This window comes from Natrix helvetica, assembly GCF_964273705.1.
Source record: "Natrix helvetica genome assembly, chromosome: 6".
NCBI lineage: Eukaryota > Metazoa > Chordata > Lepidosauria > Squamata > Natricidae > Natrix > Natrix helvetica.
Genome location: NC_138553.1, coordinates 79,174,195 through 79,194,700, shown reverse-complemented (window position 1 = coordinate 79,194,700; position 20,506 = coordinate 79,174,195). Strand labels below are relative to the sequence as shown.

General features: G+C 45.3%; 1 protein-coding gene across 4 annotated transcripts in view; it reads left to right on the top strand.

The window, feature by feature from the left end:
• The window catches only part of RELN (reelin), a 351,649-nt gene that overhangs the window by 310,618 nt on the left and 20,525 nt on the right, over positions 1–20,506 (top strand). For all 4 annotated transcript variants that reach the window (XM_081957930.1, XM_081957928.1, XM_081957927.1 and 1 more), the window contains 12 exons: positions 654–847; positions 2,411–2,667; positions 4,409–4,563; positions 6,162–6,376; positions 8,652–8,829; positions 10,627–10,802; positions 12,115–12,221; positions 14,129–14,371; positions 15,213–15,388; positions 16,249–16,322; positions 16,951–17,112; positions 18,792–18,949. In XM_081957930.1, coding sequence (XP_081814056.1) covers positions 654–847; positions 2,411–2,667; positions 4,409–4,563; positions 6,162–6,376; positions 8,652–8,829; positions 10,627–10,802; positions 12,115–12,221; positions 14,129–14,371; positions 15,213–15,388; positions 16,249–16,322; positions 16,951–17,112; positions 18,792–18,949 — 2,095 coding nt within the window. The remainder of the gene's footprint in view (positions 1–653; positions 848–2,410; positions 2,668–4,408; positions 4,564–6,161; positions 6,377–8,651; positions 8,830–10,626; positions 10,803–12,114; positions 12,222–14,128; positions 14,372–15,212; positions 15,389–16,248; positions 16,323–16,950; positions 17,113–18,791; positions 18,950–20,506) is intronic.

Sequence of the window (20,506 nt, the reverse complement as noted above, 5' to 3'; positions counted from 1 at the left end):
CTCCTAAGCCAAGAAAGCCAGCTAGGTGACTTTGGGCCAATCACCAGGAGACTGTGAGTTCTAGTCCCACAGCCAGCTGGAGGACTTTGGACCAATCACCAGGAGACTGTGAGTTCTAGTCCCGCCTTAGCCAAGAAAGCCAGCTGGGTGACTTTGGGCCAATTACCAGGAGACTGTGAATTCTAGTCCCGCCTTAGCCATGAAAGCTAACTGGGTGACCTTGGGCCAGTATGTGTCTCTTATCCCAACCCACCTTCCAGGATTGTTGTTATGAGAAAAAATAGGAGGAGGAAGGTGTGTTGGACATGTTCACCATCTTGAGTTGTTTATAAAAACACTAAAAGCGGGATGCAAATAAATTAATAAACCATTAATGATTGGGGAAACCACTTTTGAGAAATGCAATGATACATTCTGCTGGAAACCTTTTGTGCCGCTCTCACCTGCCCCAAAGCACCTATTCCGGACTGAGTCAAAAACAATTCATAGCCTTATTCATAGGCCTCTTAATCCTCGTTTTGCCTTCCTTGAAGAGGGAAAAAACAACAACAACCGCCATTGTCCTTCCAAGCGTATCATTTAACAATCCTAAATTGCTGCTGCTGCTTCTTTTTTTTCCCTTAGCGCGCTCAACTTTTTCCTTCTTTTCTAAGGGATGCAGCCGTTTGCTTGTGACCGTGGATCTCAACCTCACCAAGGCAGAATTCATCCAGTTTTATTTCATGTACGGATGTCTGATCAGCCCCAACAGTCGTAACCAAGGAGTTCTCCTGGAATACTCAGCGAACGGTGGCGTCACGTGGACGCTTTTGATGGAAATATTTTATGACCAGTTCAGCAAGCCTGGGTAATAGCTATCTTCATGTGGCCCCTTGAGATAAGTCTATGGTGGCGAACCTATTGCATACGTGCCACAGGTGGCGCCCTCTAGGGGCACACGAGACGTCATCCCAGCTCAGTTCTGCCGTTGCATGCACGCGCGCCTCCCATTGGCCAGCTAATTTTCAGGTCTCTGCCATGCATGTGTGGGGGAGCAAGGCGCATGTGGATAGATGAGCGTGCATGCACATGCATGCATGGAGGGGGTTGCACATGCATACACAGGGGAGGGGGGGCGTGGGCGCATCACATTATGGGTGCGTGCACGCTTTCGGCACTTGGCGCCAAAAATGTTAGCTATCACTGAGATAAAAACCTTATCCTGTCCATATGAATAAACTGAATTAAGATTAGACTTTACCTAAGAAGGCAAATCAACCTTTCCTGTTGATTTTGCCGGTCAGGAGGTTGCAAAAGGGGATCACCAAGACACCATCTGATGACATGACCATGGGGAAAGCAATAGCATTTAGACTTATGTACCTCTTCGCAGTGCTTTGCAGCCCTCTCTAAGTGGTTTACAGCGTCGGCGTCTTGGCCCCAACAATCTGGGTCCTCCTTTTACCCACCTCGGAAGGACGGAAGGCTGAGTCAACCTTGAGCCAGTCAGGACTCTGGCAGTGAGCAGAGTCAGCCTGCAATATGGCATTCTAACCACTGCGATACCAGGAAGGAGAATGAGAAAGGGGAGGGAGGAAAGGAAGGAAGGAAGGAAGGAAGGAGGGAAGGAGGGAAGGAAGGAAGGACGGAAGGAAGGAAGGAAGGAAGGAAGGAAGGAAGGACGGAAGGATGGAAGGAAGGAAGGAAAGAAGGATGGATGGATGGAAGGAAGGAAGGAAGGGTGGAAGGAAGGAAGGAAGGATGGAAGGAAGGATGGAAGGAAAGAAGGATGGGTGGAAGGAAGGAAGGAAGGAAGGAAGGAAGGAAGGAAGGAAGGAAGGAAGGAAGGAAGGAAGGAAGGAAGGGGAAGCAATAGCACCTGGACCTATACACTGTTTCACAGTGCTTTACAGCCCCTCTCTATGGGGTCAGCATCTTGCCCTCCCAAGAGTCCTCCTTTTACCCACCTCGGAAGGATGGAAGGCTGAGTCAACCTTGAGCTGGTTAGTATCGAACTCCAGGCAGTGGGCAGAGTCAGCCTGCAATACTCATTGCACCACTAGGAAGGAGAATGAGAAAGGGAATAAGGAAGGAAGGAAGGAAGGAAGGAAGGAAGGAAGGAAGGAAGGAAGGAAGGAAGGAAGGAGTAGCAATAATATTTAGACTTATATACCGCTTCACAGGGCTTTACAGCCCTCTCTAAGCAGTTTACAGAGTCAGCCTATTGCCCCCTACAATCTGGCTCCTTGTTTTACTGACCTCAGAAGGTTGCCCCAACAGTCATAAGTGTGAAAAATGGTCGCGTCCCTTTTTTCAGTGCTGTCGTAACTTCGAATGGGTCACTAAATGAATTGCTGTAAGTCAAGGACTACTTTGATTGTGATTTTTCTAAAATATTCACTCAAGCGGCGTGTGATGTTTCTCCATTTAGCTTCGTGAACATTCTCCTTCCTCCGGACGCCAAGCGAGTGGGAACACGTTTTCGCTGGTGGCAGCCCAAACACGAGGGTCTCGATCAAAGCGATTGGGCAATTGACAACGTCTTGATCTCTGGCTCAGCAGATCAGAGGACGGTGATGCTGGATACATTTAGCAGTGCGCCATTGCCCCAGCACGAACAGTCTCCGGCTGACGCGGGGCCGACCGGCAGAATTGCTTTTGATATGTTTGTAGACGACAGAACAACAAGTGAGCCTTCGTAGAGTCGCAAATCAGTGGGAGAGTCACCATTTTTTTTAATTAACAAAAAACCCCAATATATTTTATTAAATGTGTTTGCAAATAAAGATAAAAAGTAACAAAAACAAATGGTTCAAGAGTGAAATAGATAAAAGAGCAAGGGGGGGGGGAGAGAGAGAGCACAATACGAGATAGCAATAGCACTGTTCTGACGCAGCTCCCAAACACGACAAATCTTCTATATTTAAATCAATGATTCCTTTAATTAGGAGCACCAGCAGCCCCGGCAAAAAGTTTCTCTCTCTCCCAGTAGGCTAACAATCTGGCAGGGAAATGAGTAGTTGTCTGCCACATCTATTCATCTCCGCCCCCTGCCTTTTATCCCTCGAGTTAGGGTGGAGTTTCGCTAGCAGCGGTGGCTCTTTAGTCCTAAGGACCAGCCCATGGATTTCCACTGCTCTCCTCTCCTCTGCCTTCTGCACATCCACCTGTCAGGCACTGGATCCAGCTATTCCTCCTCTTCCTCATCAGCCACCTCCAGACCTGGGGGCTGTTGACTTTTCATCTGAGGGCTGACGGACGGCTCAGCCTCTGCCTTTGTCTCTCTCTCTCTGCCAGCTCCATTCCCTCTTCCTCGTTGGAGCTCTCAGGTTGCCCTGATGCTGAACCTGACTCGCACACCTCCTCCTCCTCTGATTCGGCTGTTGGGGGGTGGGGGTCGGCGGCCGGCCAGCCACAACAAGCACTTAAGCCCTATATGCCACTTCCCAAGTGCTTTCGTAGCCCTCTCTAAGCAGTTTACAGAGGCAGCCTCTTGCCCCCAACAATCTGGGTCCAGAAGCGCAAAAAGATGGACAAATATCACTACTAACAAACAAACAACACTAACAAAAAAAAGGTAAATTTTACAAATGATAAACGAAGGGTTGAATTTAATACCACTTAAATTCAACCCCTATGTTAAAACTGGGATGACAGTTTTACTTGACATTTGAAACCAACCACAGCAATCATCCAGAGTGATTTTAAGAAGCATCAACTGTTCGCTTTTTTCCCCCCAAATAGATAACAATTTAAAAGAGACGTATATAAAAGGATATAGAAAGAGTCAAAGCAGGCCTGGGGAAAATATAGTGTTATCGGAAGGCTTAAAAAGGTAACGATTCCCCTTGCACATACTATATGAGCTAGTCATTCCTGACTCTAGAGGGCGGTGCTCATCTCTGTTTCAAAGCCAAAGAGCCAGCGCTGTCCGAAGACGTCTCCGTGGTCATGTGGCCGGCATGACTCAACGCCAAAGGCGCACGGAACGCTGTTCCCTTCCCACCAAAAGTGGTCCCTATTTTTCTAGCATTTTTACATGCTTTCGAATTGCTGGGTTGGCAGAAGCTGGGACAAGTAACGGGAGCTCACTCCGTTAAACGGCGCTAGGGATTCGAACCACCAAACTGCCGACCTGTCTGATCAACAAGCTCAGCATCTTAGCCACTCTTATCACAAGGCTTAGTTTTCTCTAAAATGTAAGAATCTAGCTAAACCATTGTGTTTATAAAGACACAATTCATTATCGTGCTACAATCCCTTAATGCATTAGTAAATCCAGGCTCTGGTTTTCAGTAATTAGGACAGCCTAATTAACCTGTTTAATTTCAAAACAGGTTAATTTTAAAATACCGATTGGGGTTTTTAAACACGCTGGAATTTATTTATGTTTTTGAAACACTGATCGGAATATTATTTTCCTCTTAAGTGAACGAGCTCTGGATGTTTCATGATGATTGTTCCATTGAAAAATTCTGTGATTCTCCGGACGGCGTCCTGATGTGTGGTAGCCATGATGGAAGAGAGGCCTACGCCATCACCCATGACCTAACTCCTACGGAGCATTGGATCATGCAGTTCAAGGTAAACGCTACTTTTAAAGAATGGAGATTTGTATGGACCTTTGAATTCATAAATAGCTTTCCAAAAAGAAGTCGGTTTCGTCTAAACTACAAATTTCTGGCCGGTGCTTCAATATCAACCTTTGACTTATCAGTATACCAATCAATCAATCAGGCACCTTGGAGGTCTTCTAGTCCAGCCCCCTGCTCTAGAAGGAGAAGCCTTCCTGTGGACTTCAACTCCCAGAATTCCTGGCTTCCATGTCCCCAGAAAGCACATCTGGCTTTGGAATTCTGGGAATTGAAGTCCACAAGTCATTTAGAATAGAATAACAAGAGTTGGGAGGGACCTTGGAGGTCTTCCAGTCCAACCCCCTGCCTAGGCAGGAAACCCTCCACCACTTCAGACAAATAATTATCCAACATCTTCTTAAAAACTTCCAATGTTGGAGCATTCACAACAACTTCAGTTGTTCCACTGATTAATTGTTCTAACTATGAGGAATTTTCTCCTTAATTCCAGGTTGCTTCTCTCCTTGATTAGTTTCCATCCATTGTTCCTTGTCCTGCCTTCTGGTGCTTTGGAAAATAAATTGAACCCCTCCTCTTTATGACAGCCCCTCAAATACTGGTATACGGCTATCGCTTTACCCTTAGTCCTATTGTAAAGTCTATTCTAATGATGGGCTAAGTTCCCGGAGTACCACGTGGAAAGATATTGGGTGATATAGGCTAGCAGTGTTCACTAATTGTTCTGACCGAGGCTTCCCAAAAGCATGAAGCCGACTCCTCGTCCCTAAAACTTCTTTTTAGTTTAAAGTTAATTCCTCTCCAACAAAGTCCTGGTCAACAGTCTTTCAAGAGATTTCACAACTACAGACCTTTATCAGGCTTGGAGAGCTGCCAGGTTGATATCTTCCAAACTCCATGCTGTAGCAGCAATTACTTGGCCAGAAGTCAGGAACAGATCTTCACCCGAAGGAATTGAACTAATTGTCTCCTGCAAACTCCCCTCCCCTTTCGCTCCTCTTTATTCCCTAAGGGAGGGGCCATTCCCTGTCCACCTATGGCTTTACTCCCAGGTTGGCCCTTGTTCCTTAACCGTTCCCTCCTCCTGGCAGCTTGGTGGATGCGCACATCGGTAACATGCTCCAGCTGTTCTTCTGCCCCACTGATTTCCGACTCCGAAGGCAGCTGATAACTGTCAGACAGCCCTGGCCCCCGCTCTGCCTCTGACGCAGAGCCCTCATCAGAGCCTTCCCCAGACTCCAGGACTGGCCCATGTTCCTCCCCAACCTCCCCACTGTCTGAATCTGCCAGCATACCTGTTGGCTTCTGGTGGAGCACTCCACTCATTCACTGATGGTCCCTCATTTGAACCTTGACCTACAAATATTCTCTTTATTTATTTTATTTTATTTATTCTTCGCATTTCTAAACCGCCCCCTCTCCCAAAAAGGGACTCGGGGCGGTGTACAGTCCACACAACAAATAACAGATAAAATACAAATATAAATATAACTATAAATATACGTTTCTTCTGTTGAAATAACATTGTTTTTATGCATTAAGATCTGCTTTTTTTTTAACAAAATGCATTCGTGTTTTTGCACCCCTTAGATTTCCGTCGGATGTAAAACCTCCGAAAAAATTGCTCAAAACCAAGTCCACGTACAATACTCCACTGATTTTGGCGTGAGTTGGAGATATCTCATCCCTCAATGTTTGCCTGCCGACCCAAAGTGCTCTGGGACCGTTTCCCAGCCCTCTGTCTTCTTTCCGACCAAAGGATGGAAAAGGATAACCTACCCATTGCCTGAAAACCTAGTAGGAAAGTAAGTAGGAAACGATACTTCAAGTGGCTAAGACGCTGAGCTTGTCGATCAGAAAGGTCAGCAGTTCGGCGGTTCGAATCCCTAGCACCGCATAACCGAGTGAGCTCCCGTTAACGTGTCCCAGCTTCGGCCAACCTAGCAGTTCAAAAGCACGTAAAAAATGCAAGTAGAAAAATAGGAACCACTTTTGGTGGGAAGGGAACAGCGTTCCGTGTGCTTTCAGTTTTTAGTCATGCCAACCACATGACCACAGAGACGTCTTAGGACAGCGCTGGCTCTTTGGCTTTGAAACGGAGATGAGCACCGCCCCCTAGAGTCAGGAACGACTGGTACGCATGTGCGATGGGAACCTTTACCTTTATACTTAACTATCAAATAGAGGCATGGCATCCTAACAAAGGAGGGGGAACTACAATGTACCAAAGAACGAGAGATTAGAACATGGTGTAAATGAGTTGAAAGTTTTTGCGTTTCCAAAAACGCTCCATCAGTTGGTTAAAAGAAAACCGGGGCCAGAAATACTGAAGGGTTGATTCTCCCATTCAAGTAGTCCTCGACTTACAACTGTTCATTTAGTAATCGTCTGAAGTTACGACAGCACTGAAAAAAAGGTCACTTATGACCATTTTTCACATTTACGACCGTCGCAGCATCTCCGTGGTCACAAAATTTGGACACTTGGCAACTGGCATGTACTTATGACGGTTGCAGAGTCCCGGGGTCATGTGATCGCCGTTTGTGAAGCAAAGTCAACAGGGAAGTCAGATTCACATAACAACCGTGCTACTAATTTAACCAATGCAGAGATTCACTTAACAAATGTGACTAGGAAAGGTTGTTAAATGGGGCAAAGCTCGCTCAAAACAGCTGTCTCGTTTGCCGTGGACATTTTAGGCTCAGCTGTGGTCCTAACTCAAGGACTACCTTATTTAATTTCCCTTTAAAAATGTCAACGAAGACAAATTCACCCCTTTCAATGCAATCCTTCCTTTTTAACTTGAACTCATATAAATATCTTGCAAAGTTTTCCAGAACTGAGAAAGCATATTTTCTAGAAATCGTGTCCTATAAATCGTGCCATTTATATTTAATATTTATATTAACATTGGAAGTGCTAAACAGAAATACAATAATACAATACAATAGCAGAGTTGGATGGGTTGGATGGAGGTCTTCTAGTCCAACCCCCTGCCTAGGCAGGAAACCCTACACTACTTCAGACAAATGGCTATCCAACATCTTCTTAAAGACTTCCAGTGTTGGGGCATTCACAACTTCTGGAGGCAACTTCTGTTCTACTGATTCATTGTTCTCACTGTCAGGAAATTTCTCCTAAGTTGCTTCTCTCCTTGATCAGTTTCCACCCATTGCTTCTTGTTCTGCCCTCAGGTGCCTTGGAGAATAGTTTGACTCCCTCTTCTTTATGGCAGTCCCTTAGATATTGGAAGACTGCTATCATGTCTCCCCTAGTCCTTCTTTTCATCAGACTAGACATACCCAGTTCCTGCAACCGTTCCTCATATGTTTTAGTCTCCAGTCCCCTAATCATCTTGGTTGCTCTTCTCTGCACTCTTTCTAGAGTCTCCATATCTTTTCTACTTCGTAGCGACCAAAACTGAATGCCGTATTCCAAGTGTGGCCTTACCAAGGCCTTATAAAGTGGTATTAACCCTTCACGTGATCTTGATTCTATTCCTCTGTTGATGCAGCCTAGAACTGTGTTGGCTTTTTTGGCAGCTGCTGCACACGGATGGCTCCTATTTAAACGGTTGTCCACTAGGACTCCAAGATCCCTCTCACAGTTACTACTGTTGAGCAAAGTACCACCTATACTGTACCTGTGCATTTCATTTTTGTTGCCTAAATGTAGAACCTTACTCTTTTCACCATTGAATTTCATTTTGTTAGATAGTGCCCAATGTTCAAGTTTGTCAAGATCCTATATTATGTAAGATTTTAGAATAAATATAATAAAATAAATATTAGACAAGATTTAGATATAAAAGGCATGGAAATTTTGTAAAAAAAGGAAAATATAAATTGCAAGCATTTGCAGATGAACTAAGCTGGTAGGAAAAATGGAAGAACACGGAGAAGTTGCAGGAATGAAAATAAACAAAGAAAGAACTAAAACGAAACTCAATTTAACTAAAACTAAAATTAGTTTTAAAAAAACCTTACAGACAAACAGAAAAATGAATGGACCAAAAAAAAAAAAAAAAAGTTGTGTGTAATAATCTCAGCTTCTTCTTCTTCTTCTTATGTTTTCCTGCAGTCCGGTGAGATTCAGGTTCTATCAGAAGTACTCCGATATGCAGTGGGCCATTGACAATTTCTACCTTGGGCCCGGTTGTGTCGAAAACTGCCAAGGCCATGGAGATTGCTTGAAAGGGCAGTGCATTTGCGACCCTGGATACTCCGGGCCGAATTGTTACTTGACCCATCCTCTGAAGGTACTTAAAAGAGCATTTGGACCACGGAAAGACATGCAAATAAGCTAAATCTTTGCATTCAAAGTAATACCATATCACCATGATGGAGAAGCGATGGCATGCGTGCCCGAAGTGGCACGCAGAGAGCCATGTCGCCTGGCACATGCAGCATCGCCCGTTCCTCTTCTGGGTTTCTGGTGCGCATGCAGCGATCAGCTGGTGCGTGCGGCAGTCTCAGTAACCGGAAGAGCTGATCTTCTATTTTTCAGCGTGAGCATGCATGCCGGCCAGCTGATTGGCGCATGCATGGCAGTAACCAGAAGACCAGAAGCTTATTTTCTGGGCCAGAAACCAGAAGTTTATTTTCCGGCACATGCATGCCCCCTGGACATCCCCTCTTCCTGGTTGCGGTCCTGACGAGCGTGCGCAAAGTGCTCCCTTTTCAGCACGCGGTGCCGAAAAAGTTCGCCATCAGTGGCATATCATGAAGTATTATAAAAGCATTGTGAGGGAATGTAATGTTGGAGCAGGTTCCCAGGAGGGAGGGACTGCATTCCAGAGAAGTAAGAGACATCTCACCTAGATATTTTGTGTGAGAGAAAGAGGGTGGGGACAGGTCCTCCCTAACAGTACAGAGTACATTGTAGATGCAGATAGTAGAGTCTGGCAAGATTCTGTCTGTAGATGTGAAACAATAAGGGACAGCTTGGAAGAATTACCACCTGTCACTCTTGGTTTGGGGTCTGACTAATTTGTATTTAGGGGCGTGGCGGCTCAGTAGTTAAAAACGCTGAGCTTGTCTGCTGGGAAGCTGACAATCCGGGTTCGAGATCCGAGCACCATGCAGTGGGTCGAGCTCCCATTCCTGCCCCAGTTCCTGCCCACCTAGCACTTCGAAAGCATGTAAATGTGAATAGATAAATAGGTACCACTTTGTTGAGAAGGCAACAGTGTTCTGTGCACCTCGGCATATAGTCATGCTGGCCAGCTGGCCACAGAAATTGTCTTCAGACAATGCTGGCTCCCTCAACTTAGAAATGGAGATGAGCACTGCTCCTTAGACTCAGACACGACTGGACAGGGGAAACCTTCACCTTTTAAAATGCATTTGGATTACATTTATGCAGAAAACACAACATTATTATTCCAGAATCTATTTCTGGAAGGGAAGGGAGAAAAGAAGAGGAAGGAAGGAAGGAAGGAAGGAAGGAAGGAAGGAAGGAAGGAAGGAAGGAAGGAAGGAAGGAAGGAAAGGGGAGGGAGGGAGGGAGGAAGGGTAGGAAGAGGAAGATGGGAACTGTATTTTTCTGGTATAGAATGGGGAGAAGGGAAGGGAAGGGAAGGGAAGTGAAGGGAGAAGAGAGGAAGGAAGGAAGGAAGGAAGGAAGGAAAGGGGAGGGAGGGAAGAAGGGTAGGAAGAGGAATGAAGGAACTGTATTTTTCTGTTATAGAATGAGGAGAAGGGAAGAGAAGGGAAGTGAAGGGAGAAGAGAAGAAGGGAGGGAGGGAGGGAGGGAGGAAGGAAGGAAGGAAGGAAGGAAGGAAGGAAGGAAGGAAGGAAGGAAGGGGGAGGGAGGAAGAGAAATGAAGGAACTGTATTTTTCTGGTATAGAATGGGGAGAAGGGAAGGGAAGGGAGAAGAGTGGAAGGAACGAGGGAAGGAAGGAAGGAAGGAAGGAAGGAAGGAAGGAAGGAAAGGGGCGGGAGGAAAGAAGGGTAGGAAGAGGAATGAAGGAACTGTATTTTTCTGAACATTTCACCTGAAAGAAGAAAACAGCCCATCAGCCTATATTTTCATATCTTGCAATTCCTCACCAGACCTTCTTGAAGGAGCGTTTTGACAACGAAGAAATTCGCCCTGATTTATGGATGTCCCTGGAAGGCGGACTGGCCTGCCTGGAATGTGGGGTCCTGGCCGAGGACACGGCTCTATATTTTGGGGGACCAACAGTGAGGCAGGCAGTGACTCAAGACCTGGACCTGCGGGGCGCAAAGTAGGTCAGCTTACCTCATAGAGGTGAACGTAGCTCATCCGTTTGAATGACGGTTAGCGATGAATAATAACCACGGTGCGACTCCGGAAGGCGGAGAAGACGGTGCCACGGGGCATAAATCTTTCATCCTTAAAATGTCAACTCAGGAAGGAAGGGAAGGAAGGACTTATTTCCCCAGCTGACCACATCTGTCAGCTAGCCTCATGAAAAGTTATTAATAATTTAATAAATTACCCACCCTTCCAAAGCTGGACCATATATAATTCATCTTGTTGAAGGCTGCTCTCGCTGCAGCCCTGTAGTGTATGCACTTTTTAAAATTCTCACGGTTGAAAGGAATAGCCTTTAAATTATTAAATCCACAGATGGATTTTGCCCCCCAAAATTGTTCTGACCCAGCTCCCCAAACATGACAAACCCTCTATGTTTAAATAAATTATTGCTTTATTAGGAGCACGAGCTATCTTATCTCTCAGTTACAAGTCCATCTGGCTGGAAGATGAATAGTTGTCTTTCACATCTATTCATCTCCGTCCTCTGCCTTTTATCCCCAGAGCTAGGGTGGGGCTTCGCTAGCAGGGTGGCTCTTCCGTCCCAAGGACTGGCCCATAGATTTCCACTGCTCTCCTCTCCTCTGCCTTCTGCACATCCCCAGAGCTAAATTGGGGCCTCGCTAGCAGTGGTGGCTCTTCTGTCCGAAGGACCAGCCCATAGATTTCCACTACTCTCCTCTACCTTCTGCACATCCACGCATCAGGCACTGGATCCAGCTGTTCCTCCTCTTCCTCATCAGCCTCCTCCAATCCTTGGGCTGTCGACGCTCCATCTGAGGGCTGATGGACAGCCCAGGCTCCGCCTCCGTCTCTCTCTCTCTGACAGCTCCATTCCCTCTCAGACTCTCAGATTGCCTTGATGTTGGCCCTGACTCCCACACCTCCTCCTCCTCTGATTTGGCTGCTGGAGGGGGCAATGGCGAACAGGCCACACCAAAAATGCAAGAAAAGGAGTAAATTGTAGAAGGAAGGTTTGGAAAAGACTCCCTATAAGTAGCTTTTGTAGATGGCTGATCTAGTCTAGCTCTGATCAAACATCTAGTTTCTGAAATTCACTTTTCCCACAATAATGATATCAGCGTCTAGACATCAAAGTAGGAGTTTTAACGTATTTAAGTAACCCATGACGTCTCAGGTTGTGCTCCATGAGTCCCTCGGAAGAACCTTGAGAAAAGGAAGTATCCAGAACTTAAACCCACATGCATTTTCTTCCAGCACGTTATTAAAGTATATCCTTAGTGATGCATTTTTTAATCCAGGTTTCTACAATACTGGGGAAGAATAGGGAGTGAAAACAACATGACCACTTGTCATAGACCAACATGTCGAAAGGAAGGAGTTCTACTGGATTACTCAACAGATGGAGGCAAGTGATTTATATGATACCTAACAAATATTTCTATTAGTCTAACACAGGGATGGAGAACTATAGCCCCTTTACTACCTGTGGACTTCAACTCCCAGAATTCCTGGCTTCCGTGCCCCCAGAAAGCACATCTGGCTTTGGAATTCTGGGGGTTGAAGTCCACAAGTCATTTAGAATAGAGTAACAGAGTTGGAAGGGACCTTGGAGGTCTTCCAGTCCAACCCCCTGCCTAGGCAGGAAACCCTCCACCATTTCAGACAAATAGTTATCCAACATCTTCTTAAAAACTTCCAGTGTTGGAGCATTCACAACTTCTGGAAGCAAGTTGTTCCACTGATTAATTGTTCTAACTATGAGGAATTTTCTCCTTAGTTCTAGGTTGCTTCTCTCCTTGATTAGTTTCCACCCATTGCTTCTTGCCCTGCCCTCAGGTGCTTCGGAGAATAGCTTGACTCCCTTTTCTTTGTGGCAACCCCTGAGATATTGGAAGACTGCTATCATGTCTCCCCTAGTCCTTCTTTTCATCAAACTAGATATACCAAGTTCATAAAGAGGCCATAGTTGCCCTCTCTTGATCTAACAATAGAAAATATACAAAAGAAGACTATTCGCTATAGACAAGGCCATATTTTGCAATAGAACTTTTGCTTTTTTAAAATGCCTTTCTCTTGATGTCGGAATTTCAAATTTTACTGGTTTCAACAGGCTCCTGTTTTTTCTGATTTTTGTTCCATCTCTACATATATGACAGGGGAAAAAACAAAGAAAGTTTAGATACACAATATATACCAGCGTAGCCCAGTGGGGCTGACTGAAACTCACGCTCCTAGCCAGATGTTTTGGATTGCAGAAACAAAATTGTACAGTGTCCAAAATTATGCTTTATTCCTTCTCTTGAAAGATAATTTTTTTGCATGCTTGAAGAAATAGAATAAAGCATTTCTTCTCACAAGTATAATTCTTATTAGAAGATCCCAGGGATGACCATTTTTAAGAGATAATCCGACATATTTAGCAAAATGACTCAGAAAATCATAGATGTTCAGTTTGTTTCCCCACGCCTTATTTGGGGGGGGGGGTTCTTTATTTTTTTCATTATCCATGCATAAAGTAAAGCAATTATTGTTTTGTAATTATTGTGCCACAAATCATGATTATGCACAAGGAACATTTTTTTATATTATTCCATTCCAATTACTCCAGTTATTATTATTCCAATTTTTCCAAACAAAATGTCTATGGAAAACTTTAGAACAAAAACAGATATTGCCAGATAATATATCTCTATATACATAAGTGTGTGTGTGTGTGTGTGTGTGTGTGTGTGTGTGTTCCAGCATAACTCTGGAACACCTCGAGCAATTTCAGCCAAACATGGTACACTGATGACTTACTCTCTGGAAACAAATACTGTGGGGGTAAGACACCCCTAACAGCCCTCGAAGGGGGGGGGGGTGTTCTGTTGAGATACAGCCTGTTGTGCCTTAAAATGGCTTCTACTGTACTGTCTTAAAATGGCTTCTACCGTACAGCACAGTGGAGTTGCCGTGGTAACGGCTACACAGTACTCCACAAAGGAGCTCCTTCTGGTAATGGGGAAAATCCAACATTAGAAAGTATCTTTGGTCCAGACATTTCCCCCCTATAAATAAATATCCGGGCAGCACCGGGTTATCGGCTAGTATTCTATATATATATATATTACCTGGCAATGTCTATTTTCTATGAACCTATATTCTGTGTTCATAATGATTGCTTGGAGAAAGAGGATTATTCTCATTTTATAAAAGGGCAGCCCTCATCACAAATCAGCTGTTGAGAACTCCGCAAGGAATCTCAGACATTTATGAATTCCTTCTTTCAGACATGTATTAATTCTTGCTTTCTCTTGAACCAACATAATATAGGAATATCGTGGACATTACTACATGAGATGGATTATCAGAAATATATCTCCATCAGGCACGATTATATTCTGCTCCCAGAAGAGGCTCTGACCAACACAACTCGCCTACGCTGGTGGCAACCCTTTGTGATTAACAACGGCATTGTCGTTTCGGGGTTTGATCGCGCTCAGTGGGCCCTGGATAATATACTGATTGGCGGAGCAGAAATCAATCCAAGTCAACTGGTGGACACCTTTGATGATGGTAAGAATCAAATAGTGAATTAATTTCTTACCCAAAAAGTTACTACGAGGGTGCGATGGCTCAACAGTTAAAGACGCTAAGCTGACGGCCCAGGTTCGAACCCCGGGCGCCACGCAGATGAAGTGAGTTCCCATTCTTGCCTCAGCTCCTGCCTGGGATGGTTTTCACTTACCTTCGCTACCGGTTCATACACGCTCTGGGCACGCATGCGCCCGAACTTCCGTGCATGCGCTTTGCTAAAAAAATGTCCCTAAATAGGATGAAATAGAGTCAGGGCGACTGGGCAGGTCATATCCGTGTGAATTGGTCCGAACCGGCAGAATACCATCTCTGACTCCTATCCACATAGCAGTTCGATAGAATGCAAATGCAAGTAGATAAATAGGTACCACTTCAGTGTTCCATATAGTCATACTGGCAAGAAGACATTTTAAAGGCAGTACAGTAGAAGCCATTTTAAGGCACAACAGGCTGTATCTTAACGAACACACATCCCGAAGGGTGTTAAGGGTGTCTTATCCCCACAGTATTTTTTTTTTCCAGAGAGTAAGTTATCTGTGTAACAAGTTTGGTTGAAAAGCAATTTCAACCAAAATTCAAGGCGTTCCAGAATTGTGCTAGAACACACACACACACACACAAATACTCACACACACACAGAGCGCCATTTTTATATATAGGGAAGATTTGACCACGTTAGATACATTGCGCTACCTATAATCTGCCCCCTAGGCTTTGGAGGATGCTTATATATCCTGAATATACAAACACGTTTTAACGATTCTGTCTATATTTGCATCGAATAATTCTCTGCTTCATTTTCACTCCTTGATCTTAACAGAAGGGATCTCCCACGAAGAAAACTGGAGTTTCTATCCAAACGCAGTCAGGACTGCGGGATTCTGCGGTAACCCCTCCTTTCATCTCTATTGGCCAAATAAGAAAAAGGATCAGACGTATAATATCTTGTCCTCCCGCGAACTCATTATACAACCTGGATATATGATACAGTTTAAAGTAAGAAGACATTTCTGTGCATTCGGAGTAAAGCATTGACTTTAATCAGAATTGTCCTGAAACTGATAGATGTTCAAGTGATTATCGCATATTTACTATACGTTGCTTATTTAGAGTTTTTGGAAATTACATGAGTGCCTCAAACAATAATATCAAATTAACATGAATATGCAGACGGTGGGTGAAAAGAGTGGTATCTAGGGCCTATTTATTAGATTTTTGTCTCCTGCCTTTATTACTTTGTAAGTAACTCAAAGTGGCCACCATACCTAATATTCCTTTCACTTCCTATTTTTCCTACAACAACCCTGTGAGGTGGGTTGGGCTGAGGGAGAAGGATTGGCCCAAAATCACCCAACTGTCTTTAAGATTGGCTGAGGCGGGACTAGAACTCAAAGGGGCTCAGTGGCTAAGACGCACTGACCTTATCGATCAGAAAGGTCAGCAGTTCGGTGGTTCAAATCCCTAGAGCCAGGTAACAGAGTGAGCTTCCGTTACTTGTCCCAGCTTCTGCCAACCTAGCAGTTCGAAAGCATGTAAAAATGCAAGTAGAGAAATAGGAACCACCTTTGGTGGGAAGGTAACAGCGTTCCGTGCGCCTTCGGCGTTTAGTCATGCCGGCCACATGACCGTGGAGACGTCTTTGGATGGCACTGGCTCTTCAGCTTTGAAAGGGAGATGAGCACCGCCCCCTAGAGTCGGGAATGACTAGCACGTATGTGCGAGGGCAACCTTTATCTTTACCTATTTTGGAACAAACACATGCAATGGTCTACTATCAGAATGGACAATGAGAACAAATTGTTCCAAACCGAATGACCAAACTGAAGAGAAAACGCATTTCATTTTAATTATTTCAGATTGTCGTTGGTTGTGAAGCAACATCTTGTGGTGATCTCCATTCGGTAATGCTGGAATACTCTAAGGATGCTAGGTAAAATATGAAACTTATGGCCTCGATTGAAAATATTGTGGACTTGAAGATTCGGAATACCTATTCTACACTTATTTAACATTTGTGTAAATATAAATGTAACTGTTTGATATGAATGTAAAATCTCCCTTGATTCAACTTCTATTATTGGAATTTATAAACATGTCTTGTTTATCTAGTTAAAACAATTAACCAGTGGAACAGCTTGCCTCCAGAAGTTGTGAATGCTCCAAAACTGGAGGTTTTAAAGAAGATGTTGGCTAACCATTTGTCTGAAGTAGTGTAGGGTTTCCTGCCTAGGCAGGGGGTTGGACTAGAAGACCTCCAAGGCCTCTTCCAACTCTGTTATTCTATTTTGTTCTCTTCTAGGATAGGATAGGATAGGATAGGATAGGATAGGATCTATTCTATTCTATTCTATTCTTTTCCATATCCTGTTCTATCATATTCTATCCCATTCCATTCCATTCCATTCTGTATTTTATTATTCTATTCCATTCCATTCCTTTCCATATTTTATTATTCTATTCTATTCTATTATCACCCAGGTGTTTTGCTGCCACTGTTTGCCAATGCATTCTCCCCCTTCCACACCTAGCAATTTTATCTCTCTTTTGCTTTCGTTCAGGTTAGACTCCTGGCAGCTCGTCCAGACCCAGTGCCTTCCGTCCTCCTCCAACAGCGTTGGCTGCTCCCCGTTTCAGTTTCACGAGGCGACCATCTATAACTCCGTCAACAGCTCCACTTGGAAGAGGATAACTGTCCAACTGCCGGATCATGTCTCCTCTAGGTAGCTTCCTCTCCAGTGGTGGGTTCTGGCGTCCACCACAACGCATGCAGCAGCTCATGCGTACTTACCGCCTGCGACGCTGCCTGATGCTCCAGCTACTCGGCGGAACGTCGCGCAGGCGCCGTACGCTCTGTGCACGGAAACCCCGAAGAGCTCAAATATACCAGTAAGGAGCGTGGGCAGGTGGGCCCTCCAGAGCACTGTACCAGAACAGTACCCGGTGCTCCCGGCAGGCACCAGTACACCCATACTGGGGTGTACTGGTCGTAACCCACCACTGATCCTCTCCGAAATGTGACCGCACTGCGCATCTTCAGCAATATATCAACCCTCACAACATTCATTGACTTTAGCTAGCGTATTTTTCAGAGTATAAGATGCATCTTTTCCACACCTAAAAGAGCATGGAAATGTTGGTGCGTCTTATACACCGAATACAGCCATTTGTGGCCTTCCACAGCCCGCCCCCCACATCCCATTTTTATCAAAAACGGGGCTATTTTTGCCTTCCCGACTCCCCAGAAGCACTCTGCAGGCTTTAGCAGGTCTGGGGGAAGGGAAAAATGCCCCCGTTTTAGTGACAAACAGGGACATTTTTGCCTTCCCCCAGCTCTGCTGAAGCCTGCGGAGTACTCCTGGGGGCCGGGGAGGCCAAAATCTTTTTTTCTTACTTACCTCTTCGAAATCTTGGTGCGTCTTATACACCAGTGCGTCTTATAGTCTGAAAAATACTGTATATCAGGGGTGTCAAACTCAAGGCCCACAGGCTGGATACAGCCTGCGGGATGCTTAAATATGGCCTTTGGGACCAGCCCGCGGTGCCTCTTCCGGTGAAAACGGGCCGAAAATGGGCTGAAAATAGGAGCCGCATTCTGCTGGCTAAATACGGGCCGCATGGGGGGGCCTCGGGAGGCCCATTTTCGGCTGGCAGAGTGCTGCAGGAGGCATCCGTCCTGATTCCCCCCTCGCTCCTCTCCCTGCTGGCCATCCCGTGGAGAATAACTACAATGTTGATCCGGCCCTTTTAAAAAATCCATTTTGACACCCTTGGCCTATATCATACGCCAGAATAACACAAATTAACAGCTAGTCCTCAACTTACCACAGTTGAGCCCAATATTTCTGCTGTTGAGCGAGACAGTTGTTAAGTGAGCTTTGTGCCCTTTTTGACATTTCTTGCCACTGTTCTTAAGTCAATCACTGCAGTGGATAAGTTAGTGACGCGGTTGTTAAGTGAATCTGTTTTCCCCATTGCCAGAATTTTCTGCTTGCCAGATGATGATGGGGAACGCTGCAAAGATTGTACCTCTGAAAAACGGTCATAATTCACATTTTTCAGTGCCGTTGTAACTTTAAGTGAGTCACTGCAGTTAGTAAGTTAGTAACTCGGTTGTTAAGTGAACCTGGCTTCCCTATTGACTTGCTTGTCAGAAGGTCACCAAAGGGGATCATATAACCCCGGGACACTAAAACCATCATGAATATGAAGCAGTTGCCAAACGTTTGAATTTTGATCATGTGCGACTGTCGTAAGTGTGGAAAAACGGCCAAAAGTTACTTTTTTCAATGGCTAAACGTCATTAAATGAATGTTTCTAAGACAAGAGCTATCTGTATTGACGTATTTTCTGAAAACCATGTTGACTTCCTGTGTCAACATGTGGACAATTTTATTTCTAGTGCAACTCAGTTCCGATGGATCCAGAAAGGAGAAGAACCAGAAAAACAAAGTTGGGCGATAGATCATGTCTACATTGGAGAAGCGTGTCCCAAACTCTGCAGTGGCCACGGATATTGTACCACGGGTGCCATTTGTATTTGTGATGAAGAATACCAAGGTCAGATTTTGTGTAGATGCTCCTTTTCTTTTCTCTGATGTGTGGTGTGTTTGTGCACCTTTAAATAGTGATTTCACAGAGCTTCTCTGGTGGGAGGTTGCGTTGATACGTTGCCCCTATGCATTTAACGCCTGAATGAGGAATTCTGATTAATATTTTTGAAAAATCATCTGTCCGGCTCGCCTACTGTAGACATTGAGAATTTTCCTCCTAGAGATCCAAAATCGGCCTAAAGAATTTCAGCTTCTAGAGATAGAAATGTTAATGCATCTGAAGGATGCCCGGCTTGGAAATACTGTTCTAAAATGTGAGGGGAAGAAAAATTAATACATGCATAAATCTACAGAATTTACTATTGGTAAATGTGGTGGCTCAGTGGCTAAGGCTCTGAGGTTGTCGATCAGAAAGGTTGTTAGTTCGGCAGTTCGAACCCCTAGCACCACATAAAGGAGTGAGCTCGCGTTACTTGCCGCAGCTTCTGTCAACCCAGCGGTTCGAAAGCATATAAAAATGTAAGTAGAAAATTAGGGACCACCTTTGGTGGGAAGGGAACAGCGTTCTGTGCGCCTTTGGCAGTAAGTCATGCCGGCCACATGACCACGGAGACTTCTTCGGACAGCTCTATGGTTGTGGGCTAGCTGCCTGCAGAGCGTACAACCATAGAGTGTGTGCCCAGAGCGGCCACTGCCGAAAGACTCGAGTTGGAAGCCACAGAAAAAGCCAGGGTGGGATAGCGGCGGTGGAGATGCCCTGGCTCCGTAATGAAAACTGGGCCATGCATTGTGAGTCTGGGAGGCGCGTGAGCAAGCGCACAACCCCCCTTTCCAGCCGTGCAGAGCACCATTCACTGGCATTTCAAAGGCGCCAAGACGCAGGAGCCGGGTGGCGGTGAAAAGGCACTCACGCGGCTTGGCGATACCCCTAGGTCAGTGAATGGCGCTATGCCCAGCTGCAAAGGGGGTTTGCCGGGTGGCTGCTCGTGAGCATGGTCACTTCATGGCTGTTGTGTTGCGCTGCTGCGACAGCGCAACACAGCCATTTGCCCATGAGGCTGTGCCCGGCTCTCTGGGAGCCCGTTCACCCCCTAGCAATGCTGTGGAAGGAAAGACTGGACACAGAGTCTCGGAGATTCACAGACAGATCTTCACACTCCTGAAACGAACAAACGAATTGTTTCCTACAAAAGCCCACTCCCCTTTCGCTCCTCTTTTATTTACTATTCACTGTCCACCTATGGCTTTACTCCCGTCGACACTTATTTCTTAGTTATTCTTTTCTTCTGGCAGCTCTGTGCATGCGCACACTGGGAACAGGCTCCAGCTGTTCCTCTGCCTCATTGCTGTCTAGGTCCGAAGGCAGCTGATCACTGCCAGACGGCCTCGGCCCCATCTCTGCCTCCGACGCAGAGCCCTCATCCAAGCTTTCCCCAGCCTCCAGGACTAACCCATGTTCCTCCCCAACCTCTTCACTGTCCGAGTCTGTTGCCAGCTCCACTGGCCACTGGCAGGCCACAACAAAACCTCATAGGATTCATTTAATGACTTGCAATCCTGCCTA